The 25,261-nt window shown below is 47.4% G+C and overlaps 2 protein-coding genes and 1 long non-coding RNA gene across 3 annotated transcripts; 1 reads left to right on the top strand and 2 right to left on the bottom strand.

Annotated features, from left to right (window-relative positions):
• Positions 1-2,676: 2,676 nt before the first annotated feature.
• LOC123447698 (endoglucanase 10) lies at positions 2,677-6,178 on the top strand. The gene is made up of 6 exons (XM_045124329.1): positions 2,677-3,351; positions 3,843-4,150; positions 4,277-4,738; positions 4,954-5,089; positions 5,173-5,345; positions 5,442-6,178. Exons 1-6 carry the CDS (start codon positions 2,973-2,975, stop codon positions 5,847-5,849), a joined length of 1,866 nt encoding a protein of 621 aa, XP_044980264.1. The 5' UTR covers positions 2,677-2,972; the 3' UTR covers positions 5,850-6,178.
• Positions 3,392-3,894, bottom strand: LOC123447700. The gene is made up of 2 exons (XR_006631528.1): positions 3,802-3,894; positions 3,392-3,718 (listed from the first exon to the last, which is right to left on the bottom strand). It is a non-coding gene; the product is annotated as an uncharacterized LOC123447700 (long non-coding RNA).
• A 177-nt stretch (positions 6,179-6,355) lies between the features above and the next one.
• On the bottom strand, positions 6,356-8,136 carry LOC123447699 (pentatricopeptide repeat-containing protein At1g77405). The gene has a single exon (XM_045124330.1). It carries the CDS (start codon positions 8,116-8,118, stop codon positions 6,877-6,879), a length of 1,242 nt encoding a protein of 413 aa, XP_044980265.1. The 5' UTR covers positions 8,119-8,136; the 3' UTR covers positions 6,356-6,876.
• Between the last annotated feature and the right edge of the window lie 17,125 nt (positions 8,137-25,261).

Below are 25,261 nucleotides of genomic sequence, written 5' to 3'. Positions count from 1 at the left end.
CGACCGATGCAAATCCAAATCCAAACGAACATTGTCCATTACAACTCCTAAACGGACGTCCGTTTGAAGTCATGCGTTGGAGTTGGCCTCAGATGCAGGTGCTCACGTACCATATGGGAGCGTACGAGCCCCCGGAGCACTTATTTTTTCGTGCATGATTTGCAATGGAGTTGCATGGTACTTGTTTTTTCGGCGGATCCGGTGAACCAGGTCTACTCTAGCCAGAAGCCAGCAGGTACGACGCCTGGGCCAACGGTAGGGGTGGGCTGTGGTTGACGACGGACATGCTCCTCCATGTAGTAGTAGCACTAGCAGGTCTGGTCTCGGTCACGGCCCTCCCCCCAACACGCGAATCTCTCTGGGTTTCAGTGCGCCTGCGCGCGCACGCGACAAGGCGCCTCTGATTTCCTCACCGGATTTGCCTGCCGACACTCGAGACCGCAGCGCCCGACCGGATCCGCCGCTCACCGCTAGCAGCATTTTCTTTTCTAAGTGCGTGCGCCAAAAATGCCAGCATCTCCCTTCTCCACCCTCCACTCCAGTCGTCTCCAGTCTCCAGTGGAGCAACCGTCTGCACCTTTTGAACCTTCCACAAATAAAATCCCAACTGGTACTTTTCTCTCGACAACGGAGAAAAACAAACATATGATGGAATCCAACGAGCATCAGCTTAGCTTATCCACGAACCTAGCATGCATGCGGCCTTTCAAAAACAAAGACCAGGGGGAAACAAACATCCGGTTCCCATGAAGAAGGGAGACCTCCGCTCAGCTCAGCTCAAAGCCGGGTCCTTGGCAAAACGGCCGGGCCCTGTAATAACCCGCTTGTGGTGGCACTCGCTTCCTTTTTTGAAAAGAAAATGGTGCTACCAAGTAGCAACGCACATGATCCTGATCTGACCGGCGTGAGGACATGAGTCGTCTTTGGCAAGCGTCCTTCCGTCCAAGGAATCCCCACCGACAGCGGTCTGCCGACAGCTCGCCCAGATCTCGATTTCCTTTATCTCATCCGTCCGCTCGCCCCCATCAAGTTATTTGTTACGTAGTAGCGTTCTAAATGCTTTTATGTTAGTTTAAAAAAAGAGTATAATGTATAAGCTGATGGTAGTACATTGATACTTACTTCCTCAGTTCCTAAATATAAGTCTTTTTAGACATTCCAGTAGGGGACTACATACGAAGCAAAATGAGTAAATGCACGCTCTAAAATATGTCTATATACATCCGTATGTAGCTCAATAGTGAAATCTCTAGAAAGACTTATATTTAGAAACGAGAGGGTATAATATAATAATATTTCTTTTGTTGGTGCAGCTGCTTAGTCCCCGTCCGGCCAAGAGGGGGAGGAGCTTGCTTGAGTAATTAGCCCAGCTCGTGAGGAGAGTGACCCCTCACCAGTTAAGGTGTGCAGTGCAGTGCACACATCAAGGCGTTCATTCAATTGCGTCTTACTTCCACAACCACTGCTCGCCTTGGCCCCTGCTGCCGCCACGCAGCGCAGCTAACCACTCGTCTCACTACACACAAGATTTTCTTAATGTGCCGCCAGAAACAAAACAAAAGAACTCCTACTTACCACTTTGCGTTGCGTGTACCATCCTTGTACGTGACGGAGCAGCAATGCACGCACGCACCAGCAATTAGTGGCTTGCCAGTACTGATGCATATTGAATTAAGTAGCCGCAGCTAGCAGCACCCGGTGTTTCTGTTTATTGTGGCAACGCCGTACTGCTTGTTGCAGAAGTTAATTTATATCGTCGCAGCAGCAACATTCCCAGCCCCTACTACTTTGTCGGCCTCACCCTCACTAGCTAGCTCGTAATCAAATCCTAATATTGGAATGTAATGCCAACGAGTCTCTGCCTGATAGCATTGTCTAGTGTGGTTAGATTCGGGTGGATAGCTACGCTAGCCAGGAATCAACCAAATTTATAATACTATACGTATAAAATACAGGGATCATGCACGTGACGCGCGCATGTCATGCTGCGCAGTGGATAGAGTTTTGAAAGCACGGGAACATATACATGTCATGCTGCCCAGCGGTAAATATAGATGAAAAAGATAAGAGAAAAAAAGGGCACATATACATGCAGGGCAACGGGCATCTACACTACAAGTACTTGGATGTACCTTTCCCCGCCTCCGCCACATGCGGCATGGCCGGCTTCTTCCCCTCCAATTCAAGCATCCAACCAACCCTCTCCCCCACGTAGCACCTACCTAGACTATCATCCATTCCAGAGAGATCAAAAGAGATCAAAAGAAAGACGCATGCCCGAGCACATACAAGAGCTAGCACCCGAATCGCATGGCTTTGCTTCAAGCTTGGAGCAACGGCAACCGCTGCGCTCAGCTCAGCAAAAGCAACGGGGGAGGAGGAGGCAAAAGTTGGCTGGCTAGGCGGACTGTCGCCCTCTTCGCATTATTGGCACCTGCGCAGTAAAATCTCTCCATCTACGTACGTGGACGCAGTTCGAGAAGCCGTCTATCTAGAGACGACCGCGGCTGGTGCGTCCCAGATGGCCAGCGATCCCAGATCTACTGCACCCAAACGTTAATGCCGGCCGGACAGTAACAACAAAATGGCGCACGAGCCCAGCTGAGCCCCACGGGGTGCGGGGTACAGGCGCGAGTGAAGTGGAGTGGCCACCACACACACCCTCCACTGTAAGCGGCGCACCTAGAACCAACCCATCCGATAGCGGCAACGAGGCCGAACCGAAAAGACGGGGCCAAGGGGGAGGACGAAAGCAACGCCCCAACCACCGTCTCGGCCTCATTTCATTTCATCATAACATAGCTAGCGCCGTGCCATCGCTCACCACCACCACCACCCCGGACGGCCACCATTCATTCATTCATTCATTCCTAGTACCACCACCAGCAGCAGCAGCACCTTGGTCTCTCCCCCCTCTCCGTCCTCCTCCTCCGGCCATTGCCGTCGCGGATTAGCTAGGCGACGGGGGCAAGATGTTCGGGCGGGACCCGTGGGGCGGGACGCTGGAGATCTCGAACGCGGACTCGGCGACGGACGACGACCGGAGCCGGGACCTGGACCGGGGCGCCATGATGCGGCACCAGCTGGACGAGACGCAGCAGAGCTGGCTGCTGGCCGGCCCGGGCGACCAGGCAGGCAAGAAGAAGAAGAAGTACGTCGACATCGGCTGCATGGTCATCGACCGCAAGATCTTCATGTGGACCGTCGGCCTCGTCCTCGGCGTCGGCCTCTTCGTCGGCTTCGTCATGATGATCGTCAAGCTCGTCCCGCACAAGAAGCCGCCGCCGCCGCCGCCGGACCAGTACACCCTCGCGCTCCACAAGGCGCTCATGTTCTTCAACGCCCAGCGATGTGAGTTCTTCCACCACCTTCTTCTTCCTCCTCCTCCTCCTTTTTTTTCATCTCCATCCTTTCTTTTATTTTTTACCTTGCTTCGAGTTCCTTCCACCTCTCGTTCGTCGACCCTTGCACTCCACTGCACCGGCCCGACACCAGATCTGCTTTTGCGTGGTACAAACTGGGGGCATGCAAACAATTGTAGCTACCACTGTAGCTCTTTGTCCTCCTCCTCCTCCTCTCGCTCCCTCGCCACCTCATCCTGTCCTCCTACATTTAGCATGCCTTGGACGGTCGAGATCCGGCCGAGTTACCACGTATGCCCATGTTTTACCGGAAGAAACTTCACCTTGGAAAAAGTGACGACTGTCTCCATACGTATCTGAAAAAAGCATAGCCAAAATGCACCATCAATCCACACGAGAGCAAAAATGGAGCACCGACACGCAAAAGATGTGCACGCACCTTGTGAGTTCTCACGTTGTGTCATGGTCTGGAATTGTCAGCTGGTCACCTGCCCAAGCACAACGGGGTGAGCTGGAGGGGCAACTCCGGCATGAAGGACGGCCTCTCGGACAGCACCGTCAAGAAGAGCCTGGTCGGAGGCTTCTACGACGCCGGCGACGCCATCAAGTTCAACTACCCCATGGCCTGGTCCATGACCATGCTCAGCTGGACGGTGATCGAGTACAGGGCCAAGTACGAGGCCATCGGCGAGCTCGACCATGTCAAGGAGATCATCAAGTGGGGCACCGACTACATGCTCAAGACCTTCAACTCGTCCGCCGACACCATCGACCGGATCGTCGCCCAGGTTCGTCGAGGCTGATCATCTCATCTCGCTTGCGCCGGTCTGCCGTGTCCCGGGAGATTGGGCACCAGATCCACTCAATTGGGTGAACTTTCAGTCCACTGGTGTCATATGAACTTCTTGTTGCAGGTTGGCGTGGGTGACACCTCTAAAGGCCCCATGCCGAATGACCACTACTGCTGGATGAGACCAGAGGACATTGACTACAAGAGGCCTGTCATCGAGTGCCACTCCTGCTCGGATCTTGCCGCTGAGATGGCCGCCGCCCTCGCCGCGGCTTCCATAGTGTTCAAGGACAGCAAGGCGTACTCTGACAAGCTTGTCCACGGTGCCAAGGCGCTGTACAAGTTCGGTAGGCTGCAGCGGGGGCGATACAGCCCCAATGGCTCTGATCAGTCGCTGTTCTACAATTCCACCAGCTACTGGGATGAGTTTGTGTGGGGTGGCGCGTGGATGTACTTCGCCACGGGGAACACATCGTACCTCACGATCGCCACCGCTCCAGGGATGGCCAAGCACGCGGGGGCGTTCTGGATTGGTAGTCCAAACTATGGAGTGTTCACCTGGGATGACAAGCTTCCAGGATCTCAGGTTAGCATACTTCATACCTATGTTCAGTTAAACTGGATGTGTTAGAAATACTTAACATTTAGCACCAAAGGAATGACAAACAAGCAGTATGACAGCATCTAATTGAGAAGAAAAGGAACATTAAAGTGCTTTAAAGGGGATCAGAATATTAGTAGAAAATGATGATCAATGTTAATGAAAAATGGTCCAGTGTTAACACTTTCTACATTATGCAGGTTCTTCTCAGCAGGTTGCGGCTCTTCCTAAGCCCAGGGTATCCTTATGAAGAAATATTAAGGACATTCCACAACCAAACTGACAATGTCATGTGCTCGTATTTACCAGTATTCAATTCATTCAACTTCACTAAAGGTTGGTGATGCCCTTCTTTGTTTTTCACTGCCTCTCTAAACCCACTTCCAAACTGGAAAGTTAAGTAACCGAATGTTTTGCAGGAGGACTGATACAACTCAACCATGGAGGGCCTCAACCACTTCAGTACGTCGTCAATGCAGCATTCCTTGCCTCTCTGTATGCTGATTATCTGGACACTGCAGATACACCAGGGTGGTATTGTGGACCTAATTTCTATACCACAGATGTCCTCCGCAAGTTTGCAAAGTCACAGGTAGAGTTTTGTACTCAATATTCCTGAACTAAAATAATGTATAATGTACGTTAGCAGGCATCAGTCAATTGACACTCAAAACCCTTCTATTTGCAGCTTGATTACATTCTAGGCAAGAACCCACAAAAGATGAGCTACGTCGTGGGTTTTGGAAAGAAGTACCCCAAGCGTGTTCATCACAGAGGGGCATCAATCCCTCATAACGGTGTCAAATATGGATGCAAAGGAGGTTTTAAATGGAGAGAGTCTAAGAAAGCAAACCCTAATATCCTCGTCGGAGCAATGGTTGCTGGGCCTGACAAGCATGATGGCTTCAAAGATATCCGCACAAATTACAATTACACAGAGCCTACTCTTGCAGCAAATGCTGGCCTGGTTGCAGCATTGATTTCTTTAGCTGACATCGATACTGGCAGATATTCAATTGATAAGAACACCATCTTCTCAGCAGTTCCCCCAATGTTCCCGACACCCCCACCACCGCCGTCAGCTTGGAAACCTTGAAGAATCAGATTCCTGAACATTTCATAAGCATCAAATGGAGGGAGCAACAGATGGTTGTTTGATATACAGCAAAGACCATAAACAGAAAGCAGACAACATAAGCTTACAGAGTTTCTACTTCTGTATCGGTATGACGGATCATTATAAATCATCTGTCAACCATGGACTGGAAGTTGTGTGCGATTTGTGAAACTAAATTTTGAGGTCCTTGTTGTTCTTCATATCCCAAGTTCACGTGTGAAGTTCTTTTTGTAGAAATGGTACCTTTGTAAGTCATTTTGTTTTATAGGAGTGACTTATTCGTCACAGTAAAGAATGTGTGACCTTCATACAGCTTGTTTTATAGTGCTTGACATACACTATACACTTCATGGGCATGTTCACCAAATTCTCAAACATTATATAGCAATGGAGAATGAAGTGACTTCTAATATAAATGCGATCCCAATGATGCCATTGCCAAAAATTACAAAGCATTAATGTAATTATGAACAGAAAACACAAAATTTCACTAACAAGTAACAATTTACTGGCAACACTGGAAAACTGAACATGTGTAGGCCTGGGGTGAGAAAAACAAATTCCTTATGATAAATTCAAAAATACAAATTTAAGATGGTCATGCTGCAAACTACATGATCCCAGAAATGTACAGGAACAAAGTTTACCACTTGTAAACAACAACATGCCAGGGTTGTTGTGCAGCAACTATTCCCGCATCAATTATGATCGCGAGAAGAATCTCAGACATTATTTACCTTCTCCACAAATTCATCTCAACTGTCTCAGAACAATTCTGTGAGTGCTGATTGGTGGTGTTTTGGGCTTCAATCTCATTTCCATTAAGTGCTTTGCCCTGGGATCATCATCTACTCTGAGTCTCAAGGGCAAGACTCTTTCAGCCAAGCTTTCTACCCAGCGCGCTCCCACAACAGCTTGCCCTTGGACATCTCAATGAAGAAGCTTCTGTGTGCAGGATGATCCACTGCTGTGTTAAAAGTTTGCACAACCTGAATGTTGATCCTGATTATCTTGTCACTGGTCGCATTATGGGTTTGAGACGCATGACCTGCTGAAACCTTTCCTTGATGCCATCCTCAATGGAGTGACACAGCTCTGCTGGCAAGGCCTCCTCACCGGCCTCCTCAGTTGCATCCTTGACAAGCTTGTAGGTGTGTTCCCTGGGCAGGTGCCCACTTTCCGCCATCTCGATCATGAAGCGCCTTGCATCCCCGATCCGCCCACTCTCGTAGAGTGAATGTATAAGGGGTGTGTAAGTGCTTGACGTCGCCACCCCATGCCCCCTCGCCACCATCTCCCTCATCCACTCGATAGCCTTGTCAACCTTATTCACCGCACTGTAATACCTCACAAACGAGTTGTATGTCACCCGGTTTGGCAAGCACCCCTTCTTCACCATTTCATCAAACACCTCGTGCGCACGCTCCACGCGGTACGTCTTGCACAGGCCATTGATATAGCAGTTGTAGGTCACGACGTCCGGCTCCAGCCCCTTCTCCCCCATCCTCCGGAACAGCCTGCCGGCCTCGTAGATCCTTCTCCTGGCGGCCTTCCGGCACCCGGTCCCCGCCCCGATCCGGCAGTACCAGGAAATGAGCACGGTGTAGGTGTAGGAGTCAGGCTTGCAGCGCGCGCCGGGGCGCTCCATCTGGTCGAGCAGGAACCTGGCATCCTTGAACCGGCCGTTCCGGCACAGCGCGGCGAGCAACGTGTTGTAGCACTGCGCGTCCGGGGAGCACCGGAGCTGGCGCGCGCGGTGGAAGGCGGCGAGGGCCTGGCGCGGGAGGCCCTCCTCGCCGAGCGCGCGGATGACGTCGGTGAGCGCGGCGGTGGAGACGAGCGGGGCGTGCTCGCGGAGGAGGCCGAAGAGCGCGGGGAGCGCGCGGGCGCGGGCGAGGGAGAGCGCGGCGGCGCGGAGCGGGGCCTCGGTGAGCGGGACGGCGCGCGGGCTGGCGTCGGAGTGGGACCAGTTGAGGAAGGCGAGGGTGAGCGCGGCGGCGACCCGGCGGTGGTAGGAGGAGGACGGGGAGGGGAAGGGCCGCTGCGGGCAGAGGCGGCCCGCGGAGCGTGGGAGGATGAGGCGCGGGATGGCGGCGAGCGAGGCGGCGATGGAGGCCGGGGAGAAGCCGCGGAAGGTGGGGGACGGGCGGAGCGCGGAGTCGAAGCGGCGGCGCTGGAGGAGGGCGACCAGGAGCTGCGGCACCAGGCGGGACGGCGACGGGGACGGGGCAGCGGAGGAGGAGGACATTGGTTGCGGTTTTGGAGTTTGAGCTTTGGACTACGGCACAGGGGTTGGTTTAACCGGCAGAGCCCCCCGCTGCAAAATTAACGTCCCAAATTAACCTGTTTTTTTTTCTTTTTCTGGAGAGCGTGCTCTTTTCTTTTAAGAGAACGTCGAAACTTTATTGATTACTTAGACAATATTACAAAGAATTGTACTGAGAATTGTATATGTTTCACACGTGGTCACGGGAAGTTGGAAGCAACTCATCATGTAAGTCGGAATAGCATGTATAACAGATTTCAATAAAGCTTCCTTACCAGCTGTAGATACGGGACGATCAGACCATCCAGAAATATTGCGCCAAGCACGATCAGTCAAGAATTTGAAGGTACTAGTAGGTGATCTGCCCAATTCAGTAGGCATACCAAGATATGTATCATTGAATGCTTCACTGGAAATACTCAGCCTCGTCTTCACCCTTTGTTTGAAACCCTCTCGACAGCCATGACCAAAAAATAATGAGGATTTCTCCTTATTGATTAACTGACCAGAACCATTACAATAAAGGTTGAGAGTAGACTCCAAAGTATCCACACTACGAGAATCAGTTCTTGCAAAAAAGATGTTATCATCGGCAAAAAGGAGATGTGAAACTGGAGGACGGGAATGACTTCCTAATACCATGTAGCTCGCCACAATTCTCCTTTTGAAGTAACAAACTTGACATGCCTTCAGTGCATAAAAGAAACAAGTAGGGGCTAATTGGGTCTCCCTGACGAAGCCCCCTCGAGGGTACAATCGGGTCTGTAAGTTCACCATTGACTCTCACAGCATACCTGATATTAGTCACACACCTCATCACTGAACTGATCCAAGACGGATCAAAACCGAGCTTGGAAAGGCACCATGAAGATAGCTCCATTCCACACGATCATATGCCTTCGCCATATCAATCTTCATGGCAAAAAATCCCGCTATTGGTTATTGGTCGGAGGTGCGTCTCGGTCATGTCTGCATGGTTCCCGAACCCGTAGGGTCTACACACTTAAGGTCCGGTGACGCTAGAGTTGTAATGGAAATTGTATATGTGGTCACAGATAGTTGTTCGGAGTCCCGAATGAGATCATGAACGTCACGAGGAGTTACGGAATAGTCCGGAGGTGAAGATTTACATATGGGAAGTCCAGTTTCAGTCACCGGAAAGGTTTCCGGTTTTATCGGTATTGTATCGGGACCACCGATAGGGTTCCGGGGGTCCACCGGGAGGGACCACCTTGTTGGAGAACGTCGCATGGCAAACAAATTTTTTCCTACGCGCACGAAGACCTATCATGGTGATGTCCATCTACGAGAGGAGATTTGGATCTACGTACCCTTGTAGATCGCACAACAGGAAGCGTTAAGAAGCGCGATTGATGTAGTGGAACGTCCTCACGTCCCTCGGTCCGCCCCGCGAACCGTTCCGCGATCCGTCCCACGATCCGCACCGATCTAGTGCCGAACGGACGTCATCTCCGTGTTCAGCACACGTACAGTTCGACGATGATCTCAGCCTTCTTGATCCAGCAAGCAAGACGAAGAAGTAGATGAGCGCTTCGGTGGTGGTGAAGGATCTACTCCTGTAGGGCTCCGTCCGAGCTCCGCAGAAATACGATCTAGAGGCAAAACTATGGTGTCTAGATCTGAGTTGCACGTGGCAAAAGTTGTCTCAAATCAGCCCTAAATCACCACTATATATAGGAGGGAGGGGGAGGAGGCTTGCCTTGAGGGCCAAGCCCTCAAGGGTGCGCCGGCCAAGGGAGAGGAGGAGTCCTACTCCAATCCTAGTCCAACTAGGATTGGAAAATGGAGTCCTTCTCTTCCTTCCCACCTTTCTGTTTTTTCTTTGGTTTTCTTTCTTTGGCGCATAGGCCTTCTTGGGCTGCCCCACCAGCCCACTAAGGGCTGGTGCGCCACCTATAAGTCCTTTGGGCTTTCCCCGGGAGGGTTGCCCCCCTCCCGGTGAACTTCCGGAACCCATTCGTCACTCCCCGTACATTCCCGGTAATGCCCGAAAACTTTCCGGTAACCAAATGAAGTCATCTTATATATCAATCTTCGTCTCCGGACCATTTCAGAAACCATCGTGACGTCCGTGATCTCATCCGGGACTCCGAACAACATTTGGTAACCACACATAAAACTCAACTATACTAAAACATCGCCGAACCTTAAGTGTGCAGACCCTGCGGGTTCGAGAACTATGTAGACATGCCCCGAGGTACTCCTCGGTCAATATGCAATAGCAGGATCTAGATGCCCGTATTGGATCCTACATATTCTCCGAAGATCTTATCGGTTGAACCTCAATGTCAAGGATTCATATAATCACGTATGTTATTCCCTTTGTCCTTCGGTATGTTACTTGCCCGAGATTCGATCGTCGGTATCTGCATACCTATTTCAATCTTGTTACCGGCAAGTCTCTTTACTCGTTCCGTAATACAATATCCCGTGACTTACACTTAGTCACATTGCTTGCAAGGCTTGTGTGTGATGGTGTATTACCGAGTGGGCCCCGAGACACCTCTCCGTCACACGGAGTGACAAATCTCAGTCTTGATCCATACTAACTCAACGGACACCTTCGGAGATACCTGTAGAGCACCTTTATAGTCACCCAGTTACGTTGTGACGTTTGATACACACAAGGCATTCCTCCGGTGCCAGTGAGTTATATGATCTCATGGTCATAGGAACAAATACTTGACACGCAGAAAACTATAGCAATAAAACGACACGATCAATATGCTACGTTCATAGTTTGGGTCTAGTCCATCACATGATTCTCCTAATGATGTGATCCAGTTATCAAGCAACAACACCTTGCACATAGTCAGAAAACCTTGACTATCCTTGATCAACTGCTAGCCAACTAGAGGCTTCCTAGGGACATTGTTGTGTCTATGTATCCACACATGTATCTATGTTTTCATTCAATACAATTATAGCATGGATAATAAACGATTATCTTTAAACAGGAAATGTAATAATAAGTATTTATCATTGCCTCTAGGGCATATTTCCAACAGTCTCCCACTTGCACTAGAGTCAATAATCTAGTCCTCACATTGCCATGCGATTTACATTTTAATAAATCGAACACCCATACAGTTCTGGCATTGATCATGTTTTGCCCGTGGAAAAGGTTTAGTCATCGGGTCTCCTACATTCAGATTTGTGTGCACTTTGTAAATATTCACGTCCTCTCCTTCGACGTAGTCACAGATGAGGTTGAAGCGTCGTTTGATGTGTCTAGTCTTCTTGTGAAACCTTGGTTCCTTTGCTAAGGCAATGGCACCAGTGTTGTCACATAACAGAGTCAATGGATCTAGTGCGCTCGGCACAACTCCAAGATCTGTCATGAATTGCTTCATCCAGACACCCTCCTTTGCGGCCTCTGAGGCAGCCATGTACTCCGCTTCACATGTAGAATCTGCTACGACGCTCTGCTTGGGACTGCACCAGCTTACCGCACCCCCATTAAGAATAAATACACATCTGTTTTGCGACTTAGAGTCATCCGGATCGGTGTCAAAACTTGCGTCGACGTAACCTTTTACGGCGAGCTCTTTGTCACCTCCATACACGAGAAACATTTCCTTAGTCCTATTCAGGTACTTCAGAATATTCTTGACCGTCGTCCAGTGATCCACTCCTGGATTACTCTGAAACCTGCCTGCCATACTTGTAGCCAAGCTGACGTCTGGTCTCGTGCACAACATACATGATAGAACCTACGGCTGAAGCGTAGGGGACGGAACTCATTTGTTCTCTATCTTCCGCAGTTGCTAGGCACTGAGTCTTACTCAATTTTATACCTTGTAATACTGGCAAGAACCCTTTCTTGGACTGATCCATTTTGAACTTCTTCAAAACTTTATCAAGGTATGTGCTTTGTGAAAGTTCTATCAGGCGTTTCGATCTATCCCTATAGATCTTAATGCCTAGAATGTAAACAGCTTCTCCTAGCTCCTTCATAGAGAAACTTTTATTCAAGTAATCCTTTATGCTCTCCAAATCTCCACGTTGTTTCCAATCAGCAATATGTCATCCACATATAATATTAGAAACTCCACAGAGCTCCCACTCACTTTCTTGTAAATACAAGATTCTCCAACCACTTGTATAAACCCAAATGCTTTGATCACCTCATCAAAGTGCTTATTCCAACTCCGTGATGCTTGCACCAGTCCATAAATAGATCGCTGGAGCTTGCACACTTTGTTAGCATTCTTCGGATCGACAAAACCTTCGGGTTGCATCATATACAACTCTTCCTTAAGAAAACCGTTAAGGAACATCGTTTTGACATCCATCTGCGAGATTTCATAATCGTAAAAGGCAGCTATTGCTAACATGATTCGGACGGACTTAAGCATCGCTACCGGTGAGAAAGTCTCATCGTAGTCAACTCCTTGAACTTGTGAAAAACCCTTTGCCACAAGTCGAGCTTTATAAACGGTCACATTATCGTCTGCGTCCGTCTTCTTCTTATAGATCCATTTGTTCGGAATAGCCTTGCGGCCTTCATGTAGTACTTCCAAAGTCCACGCCTTGTTCTCGTACATGGATCCTATCTCGGACTTCATGGCTTCTAGCCATTTGTTGGAATCCAGGCCCACCATTGCTTCTTCATAATTCGCAGGTTCATTGTTGTCCAACAACATAATCGTTAAGACAAGATTACCGTACCACTCAGGAGCAGTACGTGATCTTGTCGACCTGCGAGGTCGTATAGTAACTTGATCCGAAGTTTCATGATCATCATCATCAACTTGCTCCTCAACTGGCGCCGCAGCAATAGGGGTTTCCCCTTGCCCTGCGCCACCATCAAGAGGATTTAGAGGTTCGACAACCTCATCAACTTCTATCTTCCTCCCACTCAATTATTTCGAGAGAAACTCCTTCTCAAGAAAAGCTCTGTTTTTATTAACAAACACTTTGCCCTCGGATTTGAGATAGAAGGTATACCCAGCTATCTCTTTTGGGTAACCTATGAAGACGCACTTTTCTGCTTTGGGTTCCAGCTTTTCAGGCTGAAGCTTTTTAACATAAGCATCACATCCCCAAACTTTAAGAAACGACAACTTTGGTCTTTTGCCATACCGATGACCCACAAGTATAGGAAATCTATCGTAGTGCTTTAAATAAGTAAGAGTGTCGAACCAAACAAGGAGCAGAAGGATCTGACAAGTGGTTTTCAACAAGGTAATATCTGCAAGCACTGAAATTATCGGTAACAAGTAGTTGTGTGGTGAGATGATTTGTAGCAAGTAGCAAGCAACAAAAGTAACAATGGTGCAGCAAAGTGGCCCAATCCATTTTGTAGCAAGGTACAAGCCTGGACAAAGACGTATAGGAGGTAAAACGCTCCCGAGGATACACGGGAATTTCTGTCATGCTAGTTTTCATCATGTTCATATGATTCGCGTTTGTTACTTTGATAGTTTGATATGTGGGTGGACCGGTGCTTGGGTACTGCCCTTACTTGGACAAGCATCCCACTTATGATTAACCCCTCTCGCAAGAATCCGCAACTACGAAAGAAGAATTAAGACAAAGTCTAACCATAGCATTAAACTAGTGGATCCAAATCAACCCCTTACAAAGCAACGCATAAACTAGGGTTTAAGATTCTGTCACTCTAGCAACCCATCATCTACTTACTACTTCCCAATGCCTTCCTCTAGGCCCAAATAATGGTGAAGTGTTATGTAGTCGATGTTCACATAACACCACTAGAGGAAAAACAACATACAACACATCAAAATATCGAACGAATACCAAATTCACATGACTACTTATAGCATGACTTATCCATGTCCTCAAGAACAAAAGTAACTACTCACAAAGCATAATCATATTCATGACCAGAGAGGTAATGAGTAGCATCAAAGATCTGAACATAAACTCCTCCACCATGTAATCCAACTAGCATCAACTACAAAGAGTAATTAACACTACTAGCAACCTTACAAGTACCAATCGGAGTCGTGAGACGGAGATTGGTTACAAGTGATGAACTAGGGTTTGGAGATGAGATGGTGCTGATGAAGATGGTGATGAGTCCCCTCCGATGAGAGGAGTGTTGGTGATGACGATGGCGACGATTTCCCCCTTCGGGAGGGAAGTTTCCCCCAACAGGATCGTCCTGCCGGAGCTCTAGATTGGTTCTGCTCAAGTTTCGCCTCGTGGCGGCGGCGAATCCTCCGAAAAGCCTCCTCCTGATTTTTTCTAGACCGAAACCCTTCTTGTAGGGGGCCAGTGGGCCAGCAGGGAGCTCACAAGCCCCTAGGCACGGCCCGGGGGGGGGGGGGTGGCCGCGCCTAGCAGGCTTGTGGCCACCTACTGGCGCCCCTCTGGCACTTCTTCGGCCCAGTATTTTTTATAAAACCCAAAAAAATCCACGTTGATTTTCACGGCTTTTGGAGTTGCGCAGAATAGGCATCTCAAACTTGATCCTTTTTCAGACCAGAACTCCAGCTGCCGGCATTCTCCCTCTTCGTGTAAACCTTGCAAAAATAAGAGAGAAAAGGCATAACGATTGTACCGTGAAGTGTAATAACAGCCCAAAAAGCGATAAATATCAACATGAAAGCATGATGCAAAATGGACGTATCAACTCCCCCAAGCTTAGACCTCGCTTGTCCTCAAGCGAAAGCCTAGATCAATAAACATGCCCACATGTTTAGAGAGAGAGGTGTCAACAAAACAAGATACGAATATGCAAGCATCATGATCATGATCAGAACAACAATACCATCATATCATCTCTCATGCTAAAGTGACAATTCCTTCACAAAGTAAAGCATGGATCAAGAACCTTATCGAGAATTAACAACTGATAGCCTGTAGTCATTGAAGCAATTGTAATTTATCACAACATCAGAAAGAGTCAAATAAGATCTTGTAAAGCAAATCCACATACTCAATCATCCTTTCGTTCTCCACAATTGCTACAACTCACGTGGTACTCATGAGATCAAAGTTTCAGCTGGAAACAGAGAAAGATAGGGGCTTATAGTTTTGCCTCCCAACCATTTACCTCAAGGGTAATGTCAACAATAATAACTCATGAATGCTTACCTCCAAGTTGACATATGAATATAGATCTTTCCCAAGCATATGACGTTGCTACGGCAACAAAAGTCCTTCCCCGGCAACGCCAGGAATTCTTCTTGCTACTTCTCTTGTTTGCGTCGTTTTTTACCTTGAAGAGGAAAGGGTGATGCAACACAGGAGCAGTAAGTATTTCCCTTGGTTTGAGAACCAAGGTATCAATCCAGAAGGAGGGTCTCGTCAAGTCCAGAGTACCTGCGCAAACACAAACGAGCTTGCACCCAACGCTTCAAAGGGGTTGTCAATCCCTTCAAGATTGTTTGCAAAGTGAGATCTGAAGGCGGAAAGTGCAACCAAGTAAAAAGGTGTAAGGCTGAAAATATGGTGTGGAGTAGACCCCGGGGCCATAGTGTTCACTAGAGGCTTCTCTCAAAATAGCAAATATCACGGTGGGTGAACAAATTACTGTCGAGCAATTGATAGAACCGCGCAAAGTCATGACGATACCTAAGGCAATGATCATGCATATAGGCATCACGTCCGAGACAAGTAGACCGATACTTTCTACATCTACTACTATTACTCCACACATCAACCTCTATCCAGCATGCATCTAGTGTATTGAGTTCATGATGAACAGAGTAACGCTTTAAGCAAGATGACATGATGTAGAGGGATAATCTCAAACCAATGATGAAAATCCCATCTTTTTACCCTTGATGGCAACAACATGATGCGTGCCTCGCTACCCCTTCTGTCACTGGGTGAGGTCACTGCACGGTATGAACCCAAAACCAAGCATTATTTTCATCATTATCAGAATTATTATGTCGGGCAAATATAGTACCAATGTTGGGCCTTGCTAGACGAGCTTTATCCCAAAACGAGAATCTAGGGGGTCCCCTAACAACTCCAAGCATGTTAGGAGTGCTCATTTATGGAACATAACATCGGTAGCTGAAACTAAGGTGACAAAGGTGGGACAAAACACAAGGCTAGAAGTCCGAGGCTTCCAACTTTTACCAAGTATATAGGTGCATAAAATTAAATAACATTAATAAGGTAATATAATAAGGAACCCATGTTATCACATGGAAGCAAATGCACCCGCAACTAGCAACGCTATCCAATGGTTAAACAGGCGGTAACAAAGCCAATTAGTGGTTTGCTAGGTTGTAGAAAGGTTGAAGGTTTTCATGGCAATGTTGGGAGGCTGATATTTAACAGGTGGTAGCAGCGAGACATAGCGAAAGAAACGAGACAACTAGCATGGCAATGATAGTAATGATATCTAGGGAAATGATCATCTTGCCTGTGATCTCGCTTGGAAGAAGATCGAATCCGTGAAGCATACGAGCCGGTGTAGCCGAACGGATCCTCACATTCTGACACGCTTGCAGAACTCTATCGAGGTGAAGCAAACCGAAAATAAGAATCACCAGACGATATTCACCACAACACATGCACGACATGATGCAATTCACATATGATGCATGATCAGTTTCAAATATGCAAGGCAGGGCATGGCAATTCACAACAGTCGACACGCAAACCGATGCAAACAACATGTTAAACAGTTTTAAATATGCACGAGAGTTGGAAAATATTCTTCTACGCAAAAAATCTACACGTTTTACATATATAATTTGTCGCGATCCGACGCACGGTTTAAAAACTACATGCTTTTGAAAATAATGCATTGTTTTCCTAAAATTAAATAAAATCGCAGGTTTAAAAAAACTACGGGCCGGATCCGAGCTGCTGGGCCAACAGGGCATGAGCGCAGGGCAACTATGCCGCGCACGGGCGAGGGATGGAGGGGCACGGGATGCTCATCACATGCCTACATGGGCCGGTCCGGGAGATGCTGAGGCAGGCCTGGGGCGGGGCCGACTGAGCCGAAGGGGCGACGGAGGGAGGTGGGACGGCCCACCGGGTGCACCGGGGCGAGGCGGACGGGGCTCGGTCTCCCTCGTGCCTGTGCACGAGCACGAGGCTTGGGCGCCGGTCAATGCTAGGGCGGCTGGGCAGGGGAGCTCCGCGGCACGCTGCAACTGCGGCGCGGGGCGGCTGCGGCGGTTGGGTGGCTGGGTGTCGTGCCAAGTGGCGGAGGGGAGCGGGGTGGCACTGAAGTCGAGGTGGGAGGTGAGGGAAGGTCCAGATTAGGCACGGGGGTCTATTTATAGGTAGGGGTTAGGGTTTAGAGTTTTAAGCCCTGATTTCGACCGTAGGATCGCAATCGGACGGTCTCAGGTGCGCCCTAGGGTTAGGTGGGATGGGTAGGCCGTGTAGAGGGGCGTTGGGCTGAGAAGAGCGGGAGGTTTACGGCCTGACACAATATTTTAAAACATCGAAAACCTGTCCGCCGATAAACAGATGACAGTGCCGCTACGGTCGACCGTTCGGGTATCAAACGGACTCTGATTGCGATGAAATTGGACATGCGTCCTACCTATAATAAAACAAGACGGCACACCAAGTTTCAATTCAATCCGAGAATATTTTTATACACACTTTTAAAATAATATTTTATCGATGTCGCGGATGCGTGCGTGTGTGGTTGGTCTCAAAACGATCAATGACGAAACGGATAGAATTGGCAACTAGTAACGGATGCAAGTTCTGAAAATTCGCGATGGAGTGGTGATGCAATGCAGATGATGAATGCAACAGACAATCTAATCGCATGGCGGCAACGAAATAAAAGGTGAATCGTCTGGAGCGTCGGTCTCGGGTTGTTACAATTCTCCTCCATAAGATGCACATGCTCATAACAAGGGTTAGTAGCATGAGCATTATCAATTAATACAAAAGGAGAACATGTGGCTATTTCCTTATTGAGTTTTACTTGGAGTTGAACATGAGACTCTTTTAGAGAAGCATGAACACTCTTCAAAGCCTGTGAGCCTTTTCAAGTGTGGTAAACTCTTCCTTGAGTCTATCAAGGTCAACCCCAAGTGCAACCTTTTTGGATCGTAGCACACGAGTAAGAATAAGAGCATGATCATGACTCGTTTGTAATTTAGCAAGGTCATCATTGCGTGACTCCTCAAGAGCCAAACAAAGACATTGCTCTTTCTCAAGAGAAATGGAAATATCCGCTATCTCATCGGCATAGTCACGACTATGTCCTTGTAACATAGAGATATTTTCTTAATGAGTTTCAATTTGGTAACTAGCTTCTCCTAGTTGTTCCAAGAGAGCAACAAAATGCTTCTTGGTTTTACCCTTGACCTTCCTCATGAATCTATCAAAGGAATTTTCCTCAACATTTACCTCGTCTTGTTCGTCTCCACTATCCATAGGGGGAGGGGTAGTGTAAATGGTAGTTCTGATGTTTGAGGTTACCTTGTTGGATGTCTTGGCCATAAGGCCCTTGGCAATGCGGTTCTTGTTGGGGGCGTCGAAAAGGGACACCTTGATTGGGGAAGAGGATGCAATAGCCACCGAGGCCATTCCCATAACCTCACCACTTTCATGATTGCCATCATACTCATCGGAGAGGTACTCTTCTTGAGCCACCAACACCTTTTTGGTCATCTTCTTGGAGAAGTTGTTCTTGTTGGGGAAGGACTTGGCTTTGTCTTTGTAAATAAGTTTGCCACCATTGTCTTCCCTATTCTCATAAGGACAGTTTGCCACAAAGTGACTCACATTGCCACAGTTGTAGCAAGTCCTCACGCGTTGCTTGACCTTGGACCCAATTGAGTTGTTCTTGGAGAAGTCGGGACTTGAGTTTCTCTTGTTGCCCCAAAATTGCCTTGACGCAAGAGCCATGTGCTCGTGGTAAGCATATTTGGTGTCTTCGGGGCAACTTTCCTCTTCTTCTTATTCATCTTCCTCCAAAGCAACCTTGGCCTTCAAAGCAAGGTTGGAGGAGTCTTTTCTTGAACGTTGGACACGATCAAGAGCGTTGTTAGTGGTCTTGTTTAAAATGTTCATGGTTATGAACTCATCCAACACATCACTTGAGGACAATGAGTGAAAGTTCGACCTTTGTCGGATGACGGAGGACATGGCCTTGTTAAAAGGCATGGTGGCCTTGAGAAACTTCCGCTTGATCCAATTGTTATCCACATCCTTTCTTCCATGATCTTCAAGAGCAATGTCAAGAGTTGTCACTCTGCGGTAGAGCTCACGAGGGTCCTCATCTTATATCATCACAAATTCATTGGTCGCATCAAGAATCAGTTCATAGTTGGACCGTTGAATACTTGATCTTCCATTGTACATGGAAATGATGTGCTCCCAACAATATTTGGCACGAGTGAAAGGACGCAAGTGAGCAAGATCTTCAATGGGAACAACTGCTTGGAGGATGAACAAGGCAGAGTGATTGAGCTGATTGTCGACCTCTTCTCTTGGCGTGAGGTTGCTTGGATCATGTGGGTAATACCCTTGCTCAATGATTCTCCAAAGTTGTGTTGATCTGTTATTCAAATGAGCCTTGATACGAAAAACCCAATTAGCAAAATCATTCTTAACAATTTTAGGAGGAGGTCCCACGTTAATAGTATGCGGTGGGTGAACCGGTCCTCCATGTACCACGAGAGGAGGAACCGAGGCAAAGGTATTTGCCCCACTCGTTCCGTGAGGCAACTTATTTCTATCACTACTAGCATTCTCCTTCTCGGGGTTGGTCTCCGACTCTGAAGTTGTGGGGTTAACCACATGCAATGGATCGATAGGAATTTTGAAGCCAACAAGGACATCTTTAAGCATGTTTTTGTCATCGATAGCCCACTGAGGATCTAAGAGAGGAAATAGCCTCATTTAAATCCTCTTGGGTGACCGAGTTCACAGCCCCTCCCCCTGGTAACTCCACAACCCGTTTCCCTTTGTCAACCATACTCTTTGGGTGGTGAAACCCTTAATAAAGAGACGTAGCTCTGATACCAAATGAAAGGATCGATATGGTTGACTAGAGGGGGGAGGGTCGAATAGGAAACTAACAATTTTAAGCTTTTCTTTAACAAATTAAGTTTAGCAACAAATTGGTTGTCTCGATATGGGACTAAGTGAGCAACCTATATGATGCTAGCAACAATAATAACAAGCAAGTAACTAATACAAGTAAAAGTAAGAAGTAACCACAAGTGGAACCGATGAAGACGAGGATGTGTTTTCGAAGTTCCTTCCCTTTGAGAGGAAGTACATCTTCGTTGGAGCGGTGTGGAAGCACAATGCTCCCCAAGATACCACCAAGGCCACCGTATTCTCCTCACGCCCTCACACAATGCGAGATGACGTGATTCCACTAGTGGTGCCCTTGAAGGCGGTGAGCGAACCTTTACAAACAAGGTTGGGGCAATCTCCACAACTGAATTGGAGGCTCCCAACGAAACCACGAAGCTTCACCACAATGGACTGTGGCTTCGACGTGACCTCTTTTGTCTAGTGTGATCAAACACCTAAGAGTAACAAGATCCACAAGGGATTAATGGGGAGAACTGTTGGAAATATGCCCTAAAGGCAATAATAAATTAGTTATTATTATATTTCTTTGTTCATGATAATCGTTTATTATCCATGCTATAATTGTATTGATTGGAAAGACAGTGCATGTGTGGATACATAGACAAAACACTGTCCCTAGTAGGCCTCTAGTTGACTAGCTCGTTGATCAAAGATGGTCAAGATTTCCTGACCATAGGAAAGTGTTGTCACTTGATAACAGGATCACATCATTAGGAGAATCATGTCATGGACTAGACCCAAACTAATAGACGTAGCATGTTGATCGTGTCATTTTGTTGCTACTGTTTTCTGCGTGTCAAGTATTTGTTCCTATGACCATGAGATCATATAACTCACCGACACCGGAGGAATGCTTTGTGTGTATCAAACGTCGCAACGTAACTGGGTGACTATAAAGATGCTCTACAGGTATATCCGAAGGTGTTCATTGAGTTAGTATGGATCGAGACTGGGATTTGTCACTCCGTGTGACGGAGAGGTATCTCGGGGCCCACTCGGTAATACAACATCACACACAAGCCTTGCAAGCAATGTGACTTAGTGTAAGTCACGGGATCTTGTATTACGGAATGAGTAAAGAGACTTGCCGGTAAACGAGATTGAAATAGGTATGCGGATACCGACGATCGAATCTCGGGCAAGTAACATACCGAAGGACAAAGGGAATAACATACGGGATTATATGAATCCTTGACACTGAGGTTCAACCGATAAGATCTTTGGAGAATATGTAGGATCCAATATGGGCATCCAGGTCCCGCTATTGGATATTTACCGAGGAGTCACTCGGGTCATGTCTACATAGTTCTCGAACCCGCAGGGTCTGCACACTTAAGGTTCGACGTTGTTTTATGCGTATTTGAGTTATATGGTTGGTTACCGAATGTTGTTCGGAGTCCCGGATGAGATCCAGGATGTCACAAGGAGCTCCGGAATGGTCCGGAGGTAAAGATTGATATATAGGAAGTCCTGTTTTGGTCACCGGAAAAATTTCGGGCTCATCGGTAGTGTACCGGGAGTGCCGGGAGGGGTGCCGGGGACCATCGGGAGGGGTGTCACGCCCCAAGGGATCTCATGGGCTATGGGAAGAGATAAACCAGCCCCTAGTGGGCTGGAATAAGTTCCCACTAAGGCCCATAAGGTTTGAGAAGGAAAAAACACAAGGTGGAAAGAGTTTCCAAGTGGGAAGGTGGAATCCTACTCCAAGTAGGATTGGAGTAGGACTCCTCCACCTCCAATTTCGGCCAAACCTTGAGGGTTTGAGGCTGCCTCTTCCCTCCCCCTCCCTCCTATATATACTGAGGTATTAGGGCTGATCTGAGACAACTTTTGCCACGGCAGCCCGACCACATACCTCCACGGTTTTTCCTCTAGATCGCGTTTCTGCAGAGCTCGGGCGGAGCCCTGCTGAGATTAGATCACCACCAACCTCCGGAGCGCCGTCACGCTGCCGGAGAGCTCATCTACCTCTCCGTCTCTCATGCTGGATCAAGAAGGCCGAGATCATCGTCGAGCTGTACGTGTGCTGAACGCGGAGGTGCCGTCCGTTCGGCACTAGATCGGAGCGGATCGTGGGACGGATCGCGGGACGGTTCGTGGGACGGTTCGCGGGGCGGATCGAGGGACGTGAGGACGTTCCACTAAATCAACCGCGTTTCTTAACGCTTCTGTTGTGCGATCTACAAGGGTACGTAGATCGGAAATCCCCTCTCGTAGATGGACATCACCATGATAGTACTTCGTGCGCGTAGGAAATTTTTGTTTCCCATGCGACGTTCCCCAACAGTGGCATCATGAGCTAGGTTTATGCGTAGATGTCTTCTCGAGTAGAACACAAAAGTTTTTATGGGCGGTGATGTGCGTTTTGCTGCCCTCCTTAGTTTTTTCTTGATTCCGCGGTATTGTTGGATCGAAACGGCTCGGACCGACATTACTCGTACGCTTACGAGAGACTGGTTTCATCGCTACGAGTAACTCCGTTGCTCAAAGATGACCGGCGAGTGTCGGTTTCTCCAACTTTAGTTGAATCGGATTTGACCAAGGAGGTCCTTGGATGAGGTTAAATAGCAATTCATATATCTCCGTTGTGGTGTTTGCGTAAGTAAGATGCGATCCTACTAGATACCCATGGTCACCACGTAAAACATGCAACAACAATTAGAGGACGTCTAACTTGTTTTTGCAGGGTATGCTTGTGATGTGATATGGCCAACGATGTGATGTGATATATTGGATATATGAGATGATCATGTTGTAATAGTTAATATCGACTTGCACGCCGATGGTACCGCAATCGGCAGGAGCCATAGGGTTGTCTTTAAACTAACGTTTGTGCTTGCAGATGCGTTTACTATATTGCTAGGACGTAGCTTTAGTAGTAATAGCATGAGTAGCACGACAACCCCGATGGCGACACGTTGATGGAGATCATGATGATGGAGATCATGGTGTGACGCCGGTGACAAGAAGATCGTGCCGGTGCTTTGGTGATGGAGATCAAGAAGCACATGATGATGGCCATATCATGTCACTTATGAATTGCATGTGATGTTAATCCTTTATGCACCTTATCTTGCTTAGAACGACGGTAGCATTATGAGGTGATCTCTCACTAAAATTTCAAGACAAAATTGTGTTCTCCCCGACTATGCACCGTTGCGACAGTTCTTCGTTTCGAGACACCACGTGATGATCGGGTGTGATAGACTCAACGTTCACATACAACGGGTGCAAACGAGTTGCACATGCGGAACACTCGGGTTAAGCTTGACGAGCCTAGCATGTGCAGACATGGCCTCGGAACACATGAGACCGAAAGGTCGAGCATGAATCGTATAGTTGATATGATTAGCATAGAGATGCTTACCACTGAAACTATTCTCGACTCACGTGATGGTCGGACTTGAGATAGTGGATTTGGATCATGTACCACTCAAATGACTAGAGAGATGTACTTTTTGAGTGGGAGTTCTTAAGTAATATGATTAATTGAACTAATTGTCATGAACATAGTCTAATAGTCTTTGCGAATTACGATGTAGCTTGCGCTATAGCTCTACTGTTTTATATGTTCCTAGAGGAAATTTAGTTGAAAGTTGATAATAGCAAACTTTGCAGACTGAGTCTGTAAAACCGAGGATTGTCCTCATTGCTGCGCAGAAGGCTTATGTCCTTAATGCACCACTCGGTGTGCTGCACCTCGAGCGTCGTCTATAGATGTTGTGAACATCCGACATACACGTTTCTCATGACTACACGATAGTTCAGTACAAAATACTTAATGGCTTAGAAGCAAGGCGCCGAAGACGTTTTGAAACGTCACGGAACATAAGAGATGTTCTAAAGAGATGAAATTGTGATTTCATGCTTGTGCCCTTGTTAAGAGGTATGAGACCTCCGACAAGATTCTTTGTCCACGAAGTAGAGGAGAAAAGCTCAATCATTGAGCGTGTGCTCAGATTATCTGAGTACGACAATCGCTTGAATCAAGTGGGAGTTGATCTTCCAGATAAGATAGTGATGGTTCTCCAAAGTCACCGTCACCAAGCTGTGAGAGCTTCGTGATGAACTATAACATATCAAGGATAGATACAATGATCCTTGAGCGATTCACGATGTTTGACACTCCGAAAGTAGAAATCAAGAAGGAGCATCAATAGTTGATGGTTAGTAAAACCACTAAGTTTCGAGAAAGGCAAGGGCTAGAAGGGATACTTCATGAAACGGCAAAGCAGTTGCTGCACTAATGAAGAGACCCCAGATTAAACCCAAGCCCGGGACTAAGTGCTTTTGTTATGAGGGGAACGGTCACTGAGGCGGAGCAACTCTAGATACTTGGTAGATAAGAAGGCTGGCAAAAGTCAAAAAAAGTATATTTGATATACATGATGTTGATGTGTACTTTAATAGTACTCCTAGTAGCACGAGGGTATTGGATACCGGTTGGGTTGCTAAGTGATTAGTAACACGAAATGAAAGCCACGGCATAAACGGAGACTAGCTAAAGGCGAGGTGACGATACGTGTTGGAAGTGTTTCCAAGGTTGATATGATCAAACGTCGCACGCTCCCTCTACCATCGGGATTGGTGTTAAACCTAAATAATTGTTATTTGGTGCTTGCGTTAAGCATGAACATGATTGGATCATGTTTATTGCAATACGATTATTCATTTAAAGAGAATAATGGTTACTCTATTTGCTTGAATAATCACCTTCAATGGTTTATTGAATCTCGATCGTAGTGTTACACATGTTCATGATATTGGTGCCAAAAGATACGAGGTAATGATGATAGTACCACTTACTTGTGGCACTGCCGCTTGAGTCATGTTGGTATAAATTGCATGAAGAGGCTCCATGCTGATGGATCTTTATACTCACTTGATTTTGAATCACTAGTGACATGCAAATCATACCACCTGAGCAAGGCCTTGTTTTCAATGAGATGAAACAAGATAGTAACTTGTGGGAAGTGATACATTTTGATGTATGCAGTCCAATGGGTGCCGAGGCACGCAGTGGATATCATTATGTTCTTACTTCAATGACGATTTGAGTAGATACAAGAGTATTTACTTAATGAATCAC

This window comes from Hordeum vulgare, chromosome 4H (genome assembly GCF_904849725.1).
Source record: "Hordeum vulgare subsp. vulgare chromosome 4H, MorexV3_pseudomolecules_assembly, whole genome shotgun sequence".
Lineage (NCBI taxonomy): Eukaryota > Viridiplantae > Streptophyta > Magnoliopsida > Poales > Poaceae > Hordeum > Hordeum vulgare.
The sequence above is the reverse complement of the archived record's forward strand: the minus strand, read 5'-3'. Positions and strand labels throughout refer to the sequence as shown.

Bases quoted from the DNA above. Each gene is read 5' to 3' on its own strand.
- LOC123447699 (XM_045124330.1), bottom strand. From the start codon at position 8,118: ATGTCCTCCTCCTCCGCTGCCCCGTCCCCGTCGCCGTCCCGCCTGGTG.
- LOC123447698 (XM_045124329.1), top strand. From the start codon at position 2,973: ATGTTCGGGCGGGACCCGTGGGGCGGGACGCTGGAGATCTCGAACGCG. The intron at 5,090-5,172 runs GTTGGTGATGCC...AATGTTTTGCAG, and splicing joins TTCATTCAACTTCACTAAAG to GAGGACTGATACAACTCAAC. The intron at 5,346-5,441 runs GTAGAGTTTTGT...TTCTATTTGCAG, and splicing joins GCAAGTTTGCAAAGTCACAG to CTTGATTACATTCTAGGCAA.